This window comes from Lygodium microphyllum, chromosome 28, assembly GCF_053477565.2.
Source record: "Lygodium microphyllum isolate KBCC chromosome 28, Lygodium_microphyllum_v1.1.10, whole genome shotgun sequence".
NCBI classification, from domain to species: domain Eukaryota; kingdom Viridiplantae; phylum Streptophyta; class Polypodiopsida; order Schizaeales; family Lygodiaceae; genus Lygodium; species Lygodium microphyllum.
In genome coordinates this window covers 77,003,255-77,022,906 of record NC_141162.1, presented here as the reverse complement: position 1 = coordinate 77,022,906, position 19,652 = coordinate 77,003,255, and the positions used below count along the sequence as shown (strand labels likewise).

Sequence of the window (19,652 nt, the reverse complement as noted above, 5' to 3'; positions counted from 1 at the left end):
TCCGAGTGTCCGAGTGGTCCGAGCATCCGATTCTCAAAATCGGACGAGTTGGTCCGATCGGACGGTTGTCCGAACGTCCGATTCTCAAAATCAGACGTCCGATTCTGGGACTTGGACGGCCTGGTCTGACGGCGCGGACGACGGCCTGCGAGTTGCACGCGATGCCTCTAGGCTGACGTCTACTACACCGAATCGTCCAGCGCCTTCCAGATAGGTGCAGGACACTAGAAGGGAATGCCAGATATGCCTGGAACCACTGTGATGCTCGAATCGAGCGGCACTCCAAGGATCTGTGCCCCTATTTCCCTGTTTTAGCCTGTTATACAGCAACAGAGAACCCTACTGTTTGTTTCTTTTTCTTTGTTTTTTCCTATTCTAATGCATCCAATCACAAAGTAAATTCCTACACTACTTCATTCCACAACATAAATCTCAAGAAAGCAAAACACCTACTTGCCAAGGAGATCGAATACCATCTTCAATCCCCTCGCTTCCTACCTATCTACCTCAAGCACCGGTTCGAGGAAAACCCTACTCCAGTGCTCGATTCGAAGCCCGCAAGCGCTCGAGGCTTAAATCCGTTGGTCCCGGCAACGGAACCAAAATGTGGGAGCTTTCGCTCAACCGCCAAGACCCACGGACCGCTTATTGTTTCAAGTGTTCCAAGCCGAGCACTAATGGCTACCTCTCACGTAGCCGACGCGCCATCCATATCTACGGGTGTAGTGAGCTTACCTCCGTGCCATTCGAGTTACCTCCTCTCCCGTGCACTCCGATAGCTCCACGATCCAAGTGCAAGCTTCAAGCAAGCACGATCCTCCCGCTCCAAGCTCCAAGCTCCATTGCCGCGAGCAAGACAAGAAAAGAGAAGAGAAGAGAAGAAGAGAGGAGAAGATGGAGAGCTTCTCCTCCTCGGTCCCTCACCCTCACACACTCTCTCTCTCACACTCTCACACTCCCTCTCTCAAGCACAAGCTCAAGCAAGCAAGAACAAGAAGAAGAAGAAGAAGAGGAGAGCTACTTTTGGCCACAGACAAGAATGTGCTTCTCATTCACTTTTCAACTTTATATACAAAACCCTAAATCCCTTTTGGGCGGTCATCCCCTTTTCCCCTTTTTACATGGCCGGCCGTAGCCCATGCACTTTTCCCCATTGTCCTTCTATCTTCCTAGCTTCCTTTCCACCGCCCGTCTACATTTACAAATTGCACGAGTGAGAGTCCACGGCGCTCCTTGAATTAAACCATGATGCGCTTGCGCTCTTTTGCAATAGTTGGACTTGCGCTTTTTCTCGTGCGCCTTTGTCTTCCGTTTCTCTTTGCCTTGGCCTTTGTCTTTACCTTCTGTTTTAGCTTTTCGGATTTTCCACCGCCTGGCACTCTTTTACAAGATTTCAGGGTGCGCCTTTATATTTTAAAATGCGCCTTTCCCCTTTTGCATTTCCCTTGGACTTTTAAGGTTGCCCTTGCACTTCTGGCCTTTTCTCCTCTTCTTTCTTCAGTCGGGCTACCTTTTTTCCGCCTTTGACTTGCATCTTTTTTATTTCATTTTGCTTTCTTCGTGTTGGTTCCTTTTGCTTTCTTTGTGTTGGGGTTAACACACACACATCTAAAAAAATTATTATGTAAACTTCAAAGTTAGAAGACTCTACTAAATTAAAGGTGTAATCCATATTTTAAAGCTTCAAAAAATATCATAATTGTAAACCAAGATATTATTTGTTAATTTGAAAAAAAAAGGTTTATGGACCAACACATGTTGTCAAAAGCACCAAGAAGAAAACCACTTTCTTACATTGTCATCACATTGGGATTTCGATGATCTTTCAAGCCATCCCAAGCAATATACATGGCATCCCAATCCACAACACGAGGATTTTTCTCACCATTGTAGGATAAAAACATGAGCATATTTAATATCTCCAAAACTAAGCAGTTTCTCTCAAGAGACTTAATTCTATTCATTTGAGAGAACCCTCTCTCACGGTCCATTGTACTTGCAACAATCACTAGACAAGTACACCAAAGCTTCTTCATTTCTCCATATAGTTGCTCCCAATGCTCGTCAACTCCACATATTGCCCATGCCTCGTGCATTCTCATGCTCGAACAAGTCCTTTTCAATCTAATCATGAAATCCTCACACTGCAAGTTACATACATTCACATCAACTAAGCCCCCAAATTTTTCTAACAAAATAGGCATCCAGATCCTACCCATGGCAAACATTGCCTTTTGCTCAATAGGGTAGTCTTTTGGACTAAATACTTTTACTGCTTCAAAGAGTTTTATATCTTTGGATCGCAGACATAAGGATGATATAATCTTTCCAACAAATTGTCTACCCATAGATATGCAACTCTCCCAAGAGTTTAGAATACGCCTTGTATCCTTATCTCCAAATGAACGAGTGTGAAGAGCATGCACTTCTTGTCCATATGTGTCACATGTATAGCAAAGATATCCATCATTTACTTTTTCAACAAAGGATGTGTACTGTTGTGTTCCAATGCCAAATATATATCCAAGAAACCTTGTCTCCATTGTCACTACAAGCTTAGTGCCAATGGAAGTCACATCAACATTCTTGCTTTGAAACTTTCTATTGAGCATGTTTAAATAATGAAATACATCTACAACAATGTGTAGAAAGAATTGTACCTTGAAAGATGTAAAGAAGCCATATAAATCATGGCTTTCCAACTTTAAAAGATGCAATAAAGCAGGCATAAGTTTCACAAATCTTAGTGCAACATCACCCCATGAGAGCCAACGAATATCATGCATTCTCAAAACCTCTTGCCCTTGCAAGTTCTTTTAGCTCCCAATGGCGTTTATAACTCAAACCACATTTGCTTTGCCTTTTTATGCTCTTTTGACTGTTGATGGCCTTCTAGACCAAGTCTTTGAACATTTTTGCTACCTATTGTGCCAAAAGGATTTTACATTTTGAAGTGCATACACCAAAGACAATGTACTTTTTGTTGCCCCTCATCATCATAAGATGATAACTCCATTCATAATACACCTTCCAGTGCTCCTTATAAGTCCGAATACCCTTCTACTTTTTGGGAGGCTTTTCATTTGTCCTTTGCCCATGGGTAGCATATTGGACTTGGATCTCATGAAGATTCTTTAATGCATCCTCAAGAGGAGAAGCTAAATCCACATGACTTGGAGGTAATCCATCTCCACCATCATCAATCACACTTTGCAATGGCATATTCAAATCCAAACTTGCTGATATATTAGCATTAAATGCATCACCACATGCCATAACATCACCGCTAGCATTTTGCAAAGAGCTTGCATTCCATACATGATTGCTTCCTACATCATTAAAAATAACCTCACATGTAGCATTGTGCGGCATTTCCAAGTGCATATTTATATCTATAACCCATTCACCATGCATACCATCACTTGAATTTTTGACATTTGTATTGCATATTTCAGGATGCAATGTCATGATTGACGTATCTACATCATCATTTTGACCTACATGAGAACTAATAAGATTTGATGATGCTCCCACAATGTCCCTTTGTGCAATTCTCTTTCGAGAGAATGCACTAGAAATACTCAATTGTAGAGTCTCTCTCTTTGGCCGACCAGGACCCATAATTTGGAGAAAGACATATAGTTTATGCTATCATTTATCAATACACAAAACCACACAACAATAGTACTAGGCTAAGCGCACATGCACGCACGCACGCGCGCACACACACACAGAGGGTATGCGTAAATGCCAATGATGAACTGAAAGAGAGATGTCATATATGCACCTACCTTGATAAGTGGAGTTGTAAACTTGAAGTGTGGAATCTTGATGCGAAAGCTTCGGGGTCTGCTTCTCTCAAGCAACGACTCTTGACGCGGACTCCACTTCTAGAGGTTGACATGTCCAGATTCCACAAGGATGCTCTCGTAATTGACTGCGGGCAAATCCTGGCCGTCCGTGCTTGATGATCGGTGCCTAGGGGCCGGGGCTGTCAGATGGGGCCGAAGGGCGGAAAATTGGCAGTCTTTAGAGCTGCCAATGACACAATGACTGCTAGGCCATTGATGACTCACGAGCATTCTGCACCCTAGGTTGCGGTGGTCCTCCCTCTCACTGGTGAGATTGGACTCATGCAACATGGAGGCTAGGCGCTGTCGGGAGTCAGGGACTTGTGAGCACTGAGTCGTCACTCATCACTCAAGTCTAGGCGGGCCGTGGGAGTCAGGATTGGCCGTTGGAGGCTAGAGTCAAGAGCACGCTCGCACTGGAGCATTGGGCGGGTGGGTGATGCAAGCAACCTAGGGCACGCGTCAAATGGGTCGATGGGTGATGCAGGCATGCACTACCAGCATGTGTCGAATGGGCCACGGTGATGCAGGCTTGCGCTGCCAGCTGGGGCACATGTCGAAAGGGTTAGGCGCTTGGCTAAGCTTATTGTTGTGGGGTGATGCAGGCGTGGCGCACTGTGCAGGCTGCTAGGCAAGCCACTCGGCTCTGGAGGCTGGAGCAGTGTCCAGTGAGTCACGACCACATGTTGAGTGACTCGTGAGTCATCACTCAGTGTTGGCGGGGTGATGCAGGTAGCGAGTCGGGGCACCCCTAGCCTAGGCCATGCGAGTTGATGAGTGTGGTACATTGATGACATGGAAGACAAAGGCCAATGCCTTACTCTAGTGGGCAGGGTCCAACATGAGGCCTAGTATCTTAACCGTTGCAAAGGCCATGATTATGGGAACTTGATTATGTTAATGATGTAGACAAACTTGAACATGCCTTGCTTCATGAGCATAGAGCCGAACAAGAGCATGAGGTTGTAGCCAAAGTACATGGCCCTCCCACAACATGTGGTAGAAGTTGACATCGATGTTTCCTCAAAGGAAGTTGCAACTCATTGGCTTGCCCAACAAGTCCGAGAAGAGAAGCATTGAACGCCACCACCATCTACACGTTCCAATGGTGCCATGTGTTATCATGTTGGACACATGTGCTTCACGTAGTAATATTGAATTTTTATTACATGTTTCAGTATGATATTTGGAAAATTTCTACCCATTCTTTTATTACATACACATCTTTTGCTTTGTGTATATGTGCACATGTTTTTGTGATCATGGTCTTCATTTTCTGATTATGTGTTGATGTACCATTGTAATATGAAATACATGTAGATGGAAAGTAGGGATTGATAGTGGTTTACCAACATGGTTTCAACATTTGAGTTGGCAAAAGATAGCAAGAGAAGATGAAGTTGGAAAAAATCATTAAATTCTTTACCTCAAACAAGCAAAGAAGTTAACAAACAAGGCTCTATCCAAAATTTTAATGAGGTAGCTTATTCAAAACCAGGTTAGAAGACAGCCATTCTTCAAACATATTTCAATCACATATAACAACTTTCACTTTGATCTCTATTCTCATGAAAGGTCTCCTTCTATAGATGCTTTTCCAATTTGATATCAATGTTAAGTGTAGAGGTGCAACTTCTTTTAGCATTATCGATTCAAAATTAAGTCTATTGCCCTCAACTTACTTTGAACACTAAGTCATTGGTTGTATTCTAAGACTTTGTGTTCTTGAGTATTTGTGTAGATTAAGTATTCTTTACAACCATTACCTTTTTAGATATTACCAAGATTAAGATAGCATGAATCCATGTCACTAAAGATCATCTAAGTTGTAGATCATGTTGGCCATGCACTATATGGACATCTAAGTTGAGGTAGAGGACATGAAATTGCCTCATTAAATGAGACAAAATGGTAGTAGTAGGTCTCTAGTTAAAGATAGAGGGCAAGGCAAATGCTAACAAATGAGTCTCTATACAACTAGAACCCCTTATGTATGTGCAAGGTTAAGTTTACCTTATTATCCTTCTTAGTAACATTTGATTTTTTGATAAGGTTATGTAAGAGACCTATGAACGTGCACATGTAGGCGATGCACACACACACAGAGATTGATTTTTGAATAGACATTCCCAACACCAATATAGTCAAAAGCTATGTAAGAGCAAGCATATTTGGCAAATAAGTTTGGGTTCAATCTAATGATTCTTTTTATCGTATGATATTGGAGATGGTTTTGTACATCATTGCATTATGAATCCTTGGAAGATAAGGTTTTTTTGGTTAACATGACAGTAAAAATATAAAATATTATGCATAAGGTTTTTTTGGTTAAAAAATAGATCTCATGATAGTGAAAATATAAAATTTTATAGCAAAGAAGCTATTGGCATGCAAATAACTTCCCAGTGATGCATTTTTGCACAAAGCATGATTGACTATGAGTGATCAGTATTGCGACATTAGATAATATATGGTTTGAATGCTTAGGATAATGAAGTTGAAATCTAGATTTAGTATCTAAGAATTTGTATCATAACTTCAAGTTGCTTAAAGAAGTACATTATTAAGCGTTCAATGTGTCTTTTGATGTGTATGAAGCACATTGTTGGCCTATATTTTCTAAGCATAGGGAAGCAACCATGCATCTAAGCATATCTTTTGATTTGCATGAAGCATACGATTTGCTTAATATTTTATAAGCAAAGGTAAGATAGCATAGTTTCTTCGCTTTGCCTACAAAAATGCAAAGTGAGTGAGGCTTATCTCATGAGCTTTGTAATGATGCCAATTGCGCAAAGCGTAGTTAGCAGCCTTGGCCATGACCAGCTAGTTGCATGTATTTGCCATTCTTAGAGCTAATTTTTTTTATAAATCTCAAGGTTTTAAACCTTCTTATGTAAAGTTTTTCTATAAAAATTTTGCAATTCATTTTGCATTGACCTTCGGGTTTTTGTCAACTCTGCTATGGGCATATCGGGCCAAAGCTTCATACGGCGAGTGAGAGGGAGAGAATGCCATGGTGATGGGGGTGCAGGTCTCGTTGAATAGATGCGCTTGCAGTCCCCTTGGGTTTGGAACTTGTCTTCAGCAGCACATCCGTTCAGGTATCGCCATGGTCCTCTATCTGGTTGTGCAGGAGGAGCAGGAGGAGGAAGAGCTCTGTCGTTACCTCCCCATCACCTCTTCAGCGAGTCCGCAGCCCAATTCTTGGAAATCACAGAGGGCCCAGGCTATTGCAGTCGCCCTGATGCCCTCCTGTGCCGATGGGCCGGGTCGATGGACCTCAATCAGCCCGATGATGCCCTCCTGTGCGGATGCGCTGGCTCGATCGACCTCCATCAGGGCCCTGACACCGTACTGCGCCAATGTGCCAGCTCTGTGGACCTCCATCAGGGCCGGCTCATGCACTTCTTCCTTGTCGCCTCCTCTTGCCCTATCCCTGAGCATAGCCTCCTCCACATGTATTGCAAGTGTGGAGCTCTGGAGGATGCTCTTGCAACGTTGGATCATATGTGTACTCGCCCTGCCCCTTTATGGAACCTTGTGATCGGTGCCTGTACAAGACTTGGCCGCCATGGAGACGCCTTGCAGCAATTTCTTCATATGCAGAGCCAGGGAGTGCTCCCTGATAAGATTAGCTTTGCAGGCATTATCTCGATGTGCACACATAAATCTGCACTTGCTGAAGGCAAAAGGTTACATTCTCAGGTTGAGGGTACAGAGTTCATCTCAGAGGCAGTTGTGGGGACAGCCCTTGTCAAAATGTATGGGAAATGTGGTAGCCTTGCAGATGCTCGGAAAGTGTTCAATCAAACAGACTACCGTGATCTAGTCTCATGGACGGTATTGATCAATGCATATGTTCAACAAGGGAAAAATAACTCAGCCCTTGAAATCTATGAACTCATGCATCATAATGGAGTAGTTCCAGGAAAAGTCACATTTGTCAGCATCCTGTCTGCCTGCATAACCCCAGAAGTTCTAGCTGTAGGCAAGGCTATACATGCATACATCAGGAAACTTGGTTATGAATCAGATACGACAGTAGGGAATGCTCTTGTCACTATGTATGGCAAGTGTGGGAGCCTAGAGCAATCACAATGCATGTTTAACTCTATGTGTGAGCGGGATGTGATCTCTTGGAATGCTATGATTGCAGTCTATGCACAGAATGGGAATGGCAAGGAAGCGCTTTTGCGCTTTCCACGGATGCTGCAAGAGTGTGTATTGCCTGATGAAATAACCTTTGTAAGTGTCCTCGATGCATGTGCGACAGAGGTTTCCTTAATCAGTGGGAAGCAATTGCACTTAAGTATTATGAGTAGGATGTTTGAGCCGAACACTGTGCTTGAGAATGCACTAATTAACTTTTATGCCAAGTGTGGCTATTGGGACACAGCACGAAGCGTGTTTGATGAAATGGTCGAACATGATGAGACTACATGGAATGTTTTGATATCAGGACTTGCTAAGAGTGGCCAGGACAGAGAGGCCCTCTCCTTCTTCGGCCACATGCTGAAGGAAGGGATCATGCCAAACAGAATTACCTATGTGAGTATCATGTCTGCTTGTGCAAACCGGGCAATGCTAGCTAAAGGTAAGCAGGTGCATGCATCTGTCATGGCCTGTGATTTCAGATCAGATGTCATGGTTGGGACTTCTATGATTAGCATGTATGGCAAATGTAACAAGCTAGATGATGCAAGAACTGTGTTTTATGACCTGCCTGATCGGAATATTGTAACATGGACTGCCATGATTGCAGCATGTGCCCAAAATGGGCATCCTAAAGAGTCTTATGCACTATTCAGTCTGATATCTGATAAGCAGGATTTAGTATTATGGAACAGCATATTAGCTGCCTTTGCTCAGAATGGTCATGGGCTGGAAGCACTTGTATTATTTGAACAAATGCTACATGAAGGAATATTGCCGGACAGAATCACTTTCATCAGTGTGTTGGATGCAGCTGCAAGCCAAGCAATTGTGGCAGATGGTAAGCGTGTGCACTGCCGTGTTGTAGGCAGTGCACATGAGAATGGGCTTATTGCAAAGAATGCTTTAATCAGCATGTATGGTCGATGTGGTAGCCTAGAAGATGCTTGGAGTTTGTTCACAGAAATGCAACATCCAAATGTCTTTTCTTGGTCTTCCATGATAGCATCATTTGCCCAAATTGGAAGTGGGCAAGAAGCTTTACACATTTTTGGTAAAATGAAGCAGGAAGGGGTAATTCCTGATGGAGTAACCTTTGTCAATGTTCTTTCAGCATGTAGTCACGAAGGTCTGATATGTGAGGGATGTTATCAGTTTGTTGCCATGAAGAAAGAGTTTTCTCTTGTGCCTACTGTGGATCACTATAATTGTATGGTTGACTTGTTTGGAAGGTCAGGACGGCTGGATGAGGCTGAAGATATAATCCACAAAATGCCTGTTCGTCCTACTATTGTATCATGGCTTACATTGCTTGGTGCGTGCCGCTCTAATCTTGATGTGGAAAGAGGTGAACAGGCTGCAGAATCTGTGTTTCGGTTTGATCCAGACAGTGCCACACCATACTTAATACTTCTTAGCATGTATACTGCATCTGGTCGAAGGGGAGATGCTGCAAATGTGATGCACTCCATGAAGCAAAAGGGTCTGAAGGTAGAGGCAGATTTCAGCTCCTGTGATGTCCAAGAGGGTGGTTTTTTTCCATAGATCAAGTAACTGTTTGTTATACCCAATTAAAGGTAATTAAATTATTTGTGTAATGTTGAAGATTAACTGTGGTGCATAGCACATTTTGAGTAATAACCATTCTTTTCATTCAAAAATGATTATTCTGAAAATTTGACTTGACAATTTACTGGTCAACTTCAAACACGATCCAAAAGTTTGTCTGTATACTATATTTACCTTTTTTGAGCACTAGGAAACAAAGTGGCGTGTGGAGAATTTCTGCCGTGCAGGTTCATGAATGTCTAAGATGTTGAGACCATGCATCTTTCGAGAGCATATTCATTTGCTATTACAAGTCTTGTTTGAGGGGGTGTAAAATTAAACACTACAAAAAAAGGGGGGTGTGTTGAATTTAGACACAAATAGATCTTGAATGCATTAATAAAATATGTAGTTTACATCATCCTTGATACTCTGCAATTTGCAGTTAAACATGAACAAAACCCCATGAGACAACATAGCCCCTAGTCTTCTTGGCAATTGATTACAAGGGCTTTCTTAGATTTGTCCAGTCTAGCAAGTAACTCTATGCACCACTGACTTTTGAAAGAGATCTCCAGCCACTCTGGCCCTTCTGGGAATGTCTCAGAGGCTGCCTTACATCTGGCTTCCCAAATTGCTTTCAGTGTGAACAGGGGATACACTTATGTAGCATTTTGTGGTTGGGGTCTTTGAACTCAAGCAGCCCAGAAGTGCATGCTTCTTTCATGACCTGTTCTTCTCCTGTGACTTTGCAATGCCTACCAAAGTGTTGCCAAATTAAGCGAGGAAAGCACCCGTCCTAAAATAGGTGCCTGGATGTTTCAGGCTCTCTACATCTGCAGCAGGTTTCATTCATGCCTCTTTTACTGAGTCTCTCTCCATCAAGAAGGGTGCCTGTCAGAATGTGTCATAAGAAAACCCTGTCCTTAAAGTGGAAGACTAATGTTCCAGTTACTCATGATGGCTTTTGCCAATTTAGGTGCTTCAATGAAATCTCTCCATATCCTCCCAAGCATGGGGGCTTCTTGCTTCTTGAAGATCTTCCTGAATGCTTTGCTGCTGAGAATTAGGGAGACATTCTTCCCTCCAAACTTTCAAAATGGTTGCCCAGGTCCCATGGACAGATTTCTTTCTACTAATTTGAAGTCCCTTAAGTTGTGCCAGACCACCTCCCATCCTATTTTGTTCACTCCGAGATAAATTCTTACTTGGCTTCCTCAAAGTTGAAAGGCATGCCCTCGCTGTCATGCAAGGCTCTTGAGTGCCCCAACTTGTCAGTGAAAATTCCCCTTGTACCAGTGACCATGACAATAGGAGTGAAGGCCCAGGACTAGAACACATTATCTTCTTTCTCAGTTTCCTTGGAATCTTTCTCCCATGGCACTCCATCCAATAGTTCTGCCCAAGAGGCTACCAAGTCTGAGATGATGTCCTGACCTTTGAGGCAGTGATATACTTGAATACTAATTAAGTCGATACCTGCTAGATTCCATGATCTGCATAGATTGGGAGCTCCAGAATCCCAACATGTGGGTCCAGGGTGTTTTTTTGATGCCAGCATCTTGTGAGGAGCTTGGCTCTAAAAATCACGCTTTCCTTACGAATGTCTAACAGATTGAGTCCTCTTGCTTCCGGTTCCTCTTTGAGCTTTCCCCCATGAGAACTTTCCTACGAGTGACTTCCCAATGTTTAGAGATGTTGCTATTCCATTGCGTGAGAGGCAAGTAAAGGCACAAGGCGGGGTAAACAGAGAGCTGTAGAATCTTCAGTTTGACATGAATAGACCAGGCCGTAGAGCTCCAATATCCCACTTTCTTCCTCAGTTTTTTCAGGATCCAGTTTACTCTTGTGCTTTCTTTGACATCAGTGCTGATCAGAAATCCAAGATATCTATACTTTTGCACCCTTTTGATCACCTTGCCTTGCCATCCAATTTATTGAGGTCATCCTCAATAACACTTACGAGGGCAGACTTGGTAAGGTTGAAAGAAAAGCCAGCAGCATGGCTGTGCAGCTCTACTGAGCTCCATAGCTTTTATCAGGTTGACTTTATTTGCTTCAAGCATCATCAGCAAGTCGCCGATGAAAACATGGCCAGCAAGGTGTTTCCCTTTTATCTTGACCCCCGGTATCTTATTGGTCCGAGTTGATTTCTCTAGAAGCATGAAAAAGGGGTTAGTGGCAATGGCGAAGAGGAGAGGACTCAGGGGGCATCCCTACCTCACTCGTTGGATTTCAATGCCTTATATCAGTCTTCCATTGATTGCAATCTGACTGTGTGAATCGCCAGCAAGTAGAAAGGGTTGGTTAGGTATATTTTCATGAAAACCCATTTTTTTCATAACTGACCTGAGATAGGACCATTTGACTCGGTTGAAAACTTTATCCACATCTAATTGGAGAAACATGATTTTCTGATTAGTGCTCGTAGCCAAATGCTCCCCAAGGAATGATTACATGATCTTCTTTTCCCTCCAACCCTCCCTTATCAGACTCGACACCCTAGTCCTATGGCTTCTCTAAAAATGGAATCATGGACCACTAGGTGTACCATTGCGGCAAGAATGGTTAGACCACCAAAGATTATCGTCATCGACTTTTGCTCCCCACATCATCAAAGTGCATGCATCCACCCCCAAATACTCCTTGTGCCACGTTGTTCAAGGTGACAAAGCTCATTCTACATCGGCTATCAGTATTCTATGCTCAAGGCAATAAGATGCGTACCATAGCTTTTTCATATGGCAATCATACGTCATACGTAGATGAGTATGAAAGTATGATTGGAGTATGATTTAGACGTTCGGGCTGAATCATATGTTGCCCTAATTTCCATATTAAAAAACAATAAAAATGTATATAACCTAGTATTAAGCTAACATGCTAAGTAAAAACTAAAGTTTCATTGTTTCAACAACTTTAGATTCTACAAAATAGACATTGCAGTCTCCCAATAAGCCAATGAATAATCAAGATTGAAGACACAACTTACAAGTTCACAACATTGATCAACCAAAAAGATTTCAAATTTGATTTCAAGTCATTTGCGCCAAGACACAATTGAAGCACATCATGGCATAATAGTGGTATAGATTCTAAACTATAGTAGAAGACTGAAGCAAACTATATGGGAAAAAGATTACACACACGATCATGGGCAAGATGCACCCTCCTCATCAATGTCCTCATCCTTATCATTCTCCTCCTCATCTTCCTCATCATCATTATCATGATCATCCTCTCCCTGATCAACAAGACACACATTGCTTGTTGTAACATTGACATTATCCAACTCTTCTTGCAATTCTTGAATCGCAAGAGTCCTATCATCATCCTTTCCTTATTAAGCATTGTGAAAGTAACCTCATTTTTTTCCCATCCTCTTTCTTTGATCTTAGAGACAAGGTGAAGGTTTGTATGGATATAAACAAGTTTCTCTGTATGCTTTGGAAGTAACTTGTTTCTTCTCTTTGTATGTATCAAAGAGAAGGTACTCTCAGCTTGTTAATGTCTAAAATTTCAGATAATTTGGATGTTTAACAAGATATTTCTAAGATTCTCAACCCAACATTAAAGGGAAAAAGCATTCAATGGCTGTCTCAATCTATTAATGTTTGAAATTTCTGAAAATTTCAGATATTTCAGACTTTGAGCAAAACATTTTAGAGATTGAAAGACCAATACTAAAGGGCAAAAGGGCATTTCTGAATAATTTGAGAGTTTACTGGTTGTTAATGATGATTGAAATTTCAGAGACTTTTACTCGAGAAATTTGCCAGCTGCAGTAATCAGCCATTCAAGTCTCAGACGAGAGAGAGAGAGAGAGAGAGAGAGAGAGAGAGAGAGAGAGAGAGAGAGAGAGAGAGAGAGAGAGAGAGAGAGAGAGAGAGAGAGAGAGAGAGAGAGAGAGAGAGAGAGAGAGAGAGAGAGATTCAATCTGAAATTTCAAACTGACAAAAGCAGATACAGGCTATAGCACATGTGAAAGAGAGAGAGAGAGGGACAAAACATGAAGAAATAGCATATTGTTTAACTTTGAAGTAGTCTTGTCAAGATTGAAGGCTGTGCAGACTAGGTGCATAGTCCAATAAGCTGTTTGTCTATAATCTGGGGAAGAGAGAAGGTAAACAATAGTGAGGTGACACCTTTCTAGTTGAAATTGCAATGTTTTTTTGTGCTCCCTATTATGGGATAGCGTTTTGGCTGAAATCGTCACGTTTTTTGCTTTTACCTGCCCATTTTTTTCCCCTAGAAGTTGGTCATGTTTGAAATAACATTTCATACTCCTCATATCATACGCTTTTCAAACGTTTGCAAACTGAATCGTATGCGTTTAATAAAAACTATTATGTATATTGTCATGACGACATGTATTTTTAAAACCTCACTTCACATGTGGATTACTTTGTAATCACATCGTTAAGTAAATGTTGCACATGTGAGGTGTAACTGGGGTTAGAGTAAATTTACAAGCTCGGGATCTGAAGAAATCACGGGATGTTAAAGGCAAAAGTTGCTATAAGTTATGCCGCAAAGACACATGGTGGTATCTGGTGCCAATTGTTGGCCTAGGTTATTCATTTGGCCATAAGTGTCAGTTGGCAACACTAGGGAAGTGACATTTAATGGTACCTAACGTCAATCTGATGGTCACAGATGGCGCAGAAATACTCGGGAATGGAAGTTGCTTAGCCAATTTAATTATTGACCAGTCAACCAGTCAGATTATTTTTTAGGACACTAAATTAAGTATTAGATTAATTTTCAGTATTTAAAGATTAGAAATTAATATTTAATTATGAATAATGATAAAAAAACCATTTGGAAAGGTTGCCACTTGTCAAAAATGCCCATGTAAGACTGAAAAACATCTTTAGAGGTTGGAGAGGTATTTTTAGTATATTCAACCTGCAAGAGAGAGGGAGGAGATGCTGCTGGTCTGATTTGCAGCCATTGGAGGACCTTCTAAGGTATCCAAGGGTAATCAACAGCAAGTGACAGCATCTACAGGCTATTGAGATAGGGTAGCAGCAGGAAATGATCGATTTTCTTCAGTTCTTTGCATCTACAAGCTATTGAGAGAGGGTGGCACAGCAGTAAATGACACATTTTCTTCAGTTCTTCACGAAGAAAGTCTGAATTTCCTCTCTCCTCAGCATTCTCTCTCATCTTTCAACCTTTCTAAAGCCTTGCTCCAAAGATTATAGCATTGAGATCACCAAAGGCTAAGAAATTTCAGATTTACCTGCTGTAAATCCTAATATGTAGGCAGAAATTAGGGTTTAGCAGTAGCCTCGAGAGGTGTGTCAGAAATTGGAAGCTCTAAGACTTGGATTCAATAGGGCTGAAGATGTTTTTACCTATTCAAGTGGAGGGACTAACAAATCATTGAATTTAGGGCATTTTTTATCTCCATAAAAGCGGGTGAAAGCCAATTGATTGCCCGAATCAAGGGGCAAATCAGATTGAAAACTTGCTAGTCATGTTGGATAGCAAGGGGAGTTGGAATATTGAAAGGGATTGGGAGAATTCCATTGTATATCAACTTCTTCTTCAATTAAGTTAAATAAATACGGAAAGGGGTGCCAGACAGGGTATCTAATGTCCAAGATTATATGGTAAAGTGTGCATTTTAGTTTTGTGAATTTGTTACTTGCTATAAATAGTCCTTACTCAGGTTATTTACCACCCTATTCGAGGAGCAAGGCTAGTTACATGGTTCCATTGTCGAGATACCACTCAATCCCTTGATTTGGTGGGCCCGAGGCCCTGATTGCAAGCCAAAGCTTTGTGCTAGTGCTGATTTTTAATCTCCGCTAAGAAATTACAGCAATATGTCTTCATACAGTGAGATGGACTCAAGTAGTGATGATGCCTCTTAGTATGAGCATTCACATGTGAATGAATGAAATGCAATGCCTGATCTTGGATAGGGTTAAGACCATGGACAACAAGTTGAAAATGTTGCTGTTGGGCAAGATGCACGGCCTCGAGACTGATAATCAACAAAGTGAAGAGGAATTTGATGACCAGTTCAAGAATCAGATGAGGGCAGTAGCAAATATCTTTGCTGAATTGGCAAAGATGATAATGAAATAAAACAGTTGGTACCTATAAAGCAAGGAATGCTAATGCAAGGCCATCACGGAAGTGCCAATCCAATGGATTTTGGACAGCTGGGTATGCATGCTATGATGGGGCAACTAGGATATTTTGATGGAAGCATGGTTTTTCATCCTATGGTTGGACAAGGACCGCATACAAGAATTTATGGCACAAATCCCTATGGCATGCAACAACCAATGCATGGTGTGCAAGGCCTAATGTATTCGGGTATGGTTGGAAATATGCAAAACCCTATGTATGGCAGCATTGGCTTGATGCCTGGGGCACAAAGTAGCATGTTTGGTATTGCATTTGCACCCCTGAATGCTTATGGGGCTCAAGGAATGAATGATGGTCATGCAAATGCTTTGCTTGGTGTTGGTCTTGATGTAAATTCAACAAATGCACCCTTTTTGCAGCAGCTAGTGTATGACAACTTGACACCCAAAGGGGCAGCAAAAGACTACGATGAGGGTGGAAAAGCAGTGAAGTTTGAGTCCTTCAATGGTGTACAAGATAGGCTAAAATCTTTGACTTTCATTCAGCAGTTTGATGCAGCCTATTTATGGGGAACTTCACGGAGTCCTCGAAGATTCGAAAGGCAGTCACTTTCTTGAAAGGGAATGCATTACAATGGTGGTTCACTCTTTTGATGCAAGGTAGAGCACCGTCAATGTGGGTACAATTCAAGCAAATGTTTGCATTGAATTGGTCGACAAGTACCTTTGAGGTGGACATCATGACAGCTTGGAATAAGGTGGATGCTAAGGAATGTAAGAATTCGTAGGTGTATGAGAAAGAGCTCTTGGCTGTAATTCATGCAACGTCTACATGGAAAAATTATTTGTTGGGGGTTGATTTTATAGTGCATACAAACCATCAAACTTTGAGGTACTTTCTGACGTAGACAAAGTTGTCAGAGAAGCATATGAGATGGGCAAATTTTCTCTATGTTTCATTTTCAGATTGTATATATTGATGGTAAAAAGAATGTTGTGGCTGATGCACTGTCACGTAAGCCACAAATTTCAGCCGTCAGTATGGTTTATCACACTAACTTGGATGCCATGAAAGAGCAATATGTTGCTGATTTAGACTTTGCTAATGTTTATGATCAGCTTTGCAATGGCCAAAGGCATGAACACTTTGTGCCAATAGATGGATTTCTGATGATGGATGGATGAGTATGTGTCACAAAGCAGTTAAGGCCTAGAGTTATCACTGAAAGTCATACTCCTTTGTATACAGGTTTGTATGCTGGACACAGAGGTATTGATGCCATGGTTAAGGTAGTGGAGCATTTCTTTTATTGGCAAGCTTTGAGGCATGATGTAGAACAGTTTATTAAGACACGCATCGTATGCTAGAAGGTAAAGCATGATAGGAAAAAGAAGTTGGGTTTGTTGAAGCCCTTGCCTATTTAAGATAGGCCTTGGCAGAGCATTGCAATGGACTTTATTTTTGAGCTTCCTAAGACATCTACATGGAATGATGGGATATGGACTATCATTTGTAGGTTTAGCAAACAAACCCATTTCATTCCGGTGAGGAAAAAAATAAGGGCTGATCATATGGCATGATTGTTTTTGCACCACATCATCTTTAAGTATCATGGTATGCCAGAGTTGATAATTAGTGATTGAGACCCTCGGATGACTAGTTTATTTTGAAAGGGGTTGTTTGAGAATATGGGTACCATGTTGAAATTCTCATCATCCTTCCATCCGTAGACAGATGGTCAGTTTGAGGAAGAAAATTCCATAGTGTTAGATCTTTTGAGGTGCTATGTTTCAGACCACAAGACACAGTGGGAGCAGTATTTGCCCTTGGTTGAGTTTGCTTACAATGCGCAACCTGACTCGAAAGGAACTTTGCACACCTTTCAGAGTTTGAGAGCCCATTTAGATGCCCCATTTGCTATTTTATCCATTACCATAGGCGGAGGACTTTGCAAGACCACTCAGGATAGAGTGGAAGAAGATTGAAGATCATTAGGAAACATGGCACTAAAATAGGGTGAAATAGGACAGTGAACACAAAGAAATTGTAGGTCATTATGGGCTAACTGATCTTTTACAGGTGAATATACGGTATTTGAAGAATACACATGTTATACTTCAGTAAGCATAGGTGTATGATGTATAGCAATGGTCAAATGTGACAAATAGGGCAATTATAGGATCAAACAAATTGTGACAGGATAGTCATAAAAAAGTGAAATTCGAAATCGGAGATTTTGATTTTGATATAGAAATTTTGTATTACATGCGTAGAGAATGAAGCAAGCTTTGATTCTAACCAAGAATTTTGGCAATCTGAGTAGGGAGTAGAAGTTATCTCCATTTTTCTGATAGGTGGTCCACTGAAAACATCTATTGGATAGCTAGACAGGGTATATTGTTTTGATCTGTGACTATTCTTTACCCAATTGCAACTTGTAATTTAAGAAAATATGCCCTACCTACACATATTAAGCTTCATTTTGAGCCTATAAACACAAGGATTTGATGGGTACAACGCTTGGTATAGGCCATTCAGTCTTCTTTTATTGCAATCATTCCAATGGCCAGAAATAAGAAGAAAGAGCAAATGTTGGAGAGTATAAATGAAGACTTGGTTGAGTATCAAGGAAATATAAATTTATCTATTAGAGCAACAAATCATGGACAAAATGATAAGAATGATGGCAACATACATGAAGAATCACAATGGCCAAGAGATCCTATTGATATGGTACATATGTCTAAAGCGAATGTATCACATGATTCAAATGAGTTCCAACAACTTTCTCAAAGGATTAAGTGCATGAATGAGGATATCATGTAGTTGAACCAAATGATTGATGACAAGTTTGGACAAATGGTCAATCACTTTGAGAAGTTTGGATAACATAATCAATTCTTGGACTTTCTCAAAGGATTAAGTGCATGAATGAGGATATCATTTAGTTGAACCAAATGATTGATGACAAGTTTGGACAAATGGTCAATCACTTTGAGAAGTTTGGATAACATAATCAATTCTTGGACACTAAATTTGATCAAATGATCATCATTCTCAACAACTTGGGCAATAAGTAGCAAAGCATTCAACCTTTTAGTGATAATGGGACGTAATGTGAAGTCAAGGATAACCAATCCGTTTATACACTCAACCTATGAACAAGGTGGTCCTTCAAGAGTTAAGGAAGCAATTCAACCTCCTTCTAACTCATGGAATAGGGAAATACCAAATTTTAACTCTTCAAAGGATCATGGATAGCTTAAGTAAGCTCAGCATGCTAATAAAGAAGAAAACATTAATGGGTGTGACTCTTTTTATAAACAATTTTACCCACAAAACTCTCAAATGTCTAATGTAAATAATGAACAAAATCATCATTTTCATGAAGACTCAAGAAGGGAGAACAAAGTTCAGTATGATGAAGATCTTGAGGAAATGATGTCACCTATTCAGCCCAATCATAATCATCTACCACTTGGAACTAACTCACTTGGTCATTACTCTTTTGGCCACAAGAAAAATGGTTAGCAATCCTTTAACAATAACCATGGATAGTCAATATTAGAAAAATGGTTAGCAATCCTTTAACAATAACCATGGATAGTCAATATTAGATAATCTCTCTCTAAGACAGCAATCAATTGGTTTACCCAACAACAATGGCTATCATTACCACTATGATAGAGAGTATAAAGAGAAAATGAGCATACCACAATTCAAAGGGAATAATCCCTCACCAACAGAGCTTGAAGAATGGATCAATAAGTTAAAAATGTATTTTACCTTCTATCCACGCTATGATGAGGCAAAGATTTGTTATGCAGGCTTATACCTAGAGGGTTATGTACATACATGGTGGAGATACATGAGGAAAATTGGGCAAAAATTTTAGATATGAAAGAACTTTAAATCAATCATGACCCAAGTTTTTGTATCTCCAATGAAAAAAGAAAGGTTGGAAAAGGAAGTGGTATGATCTTAGACAACGAG

General features: G+C 40.9%; 1 protein-coding gene across 1 annotated transcript; it reads left to right on the top strand.

Moving 5' to 3' along the window:
* The first annotated feature begins 6,771 nt into the window (after positions 1-6,771).
* Positions 6,772-11,731, top strand: LOC148011629 (pentatricopeptide repeat-containing protein At5g39350-like). The gene has a single exon (XM_087670591.1). It carries the CDS (start codon positions 6,900-6,902, stop codon positions 9,549-9,551), a length of 2,652 nt encoding a protein of 883 aa, XP_087526717.1. The 5' UTR covers positions 6,772-6,899; the 3' UTR covers positions 9,552-11,731.
* Positions 11,732-19,652: the final 7,921 nt, after the last annotated feature.

Coding starts and splice junctions, on each gene's coding strand:
- LOC148011629 (XM_087670591.1), top strand. CDS start 6,900: ATGCGCTTGCAGTCCCCTTGGGTTTGGAACTTGTCTTCAGCAGCACAT.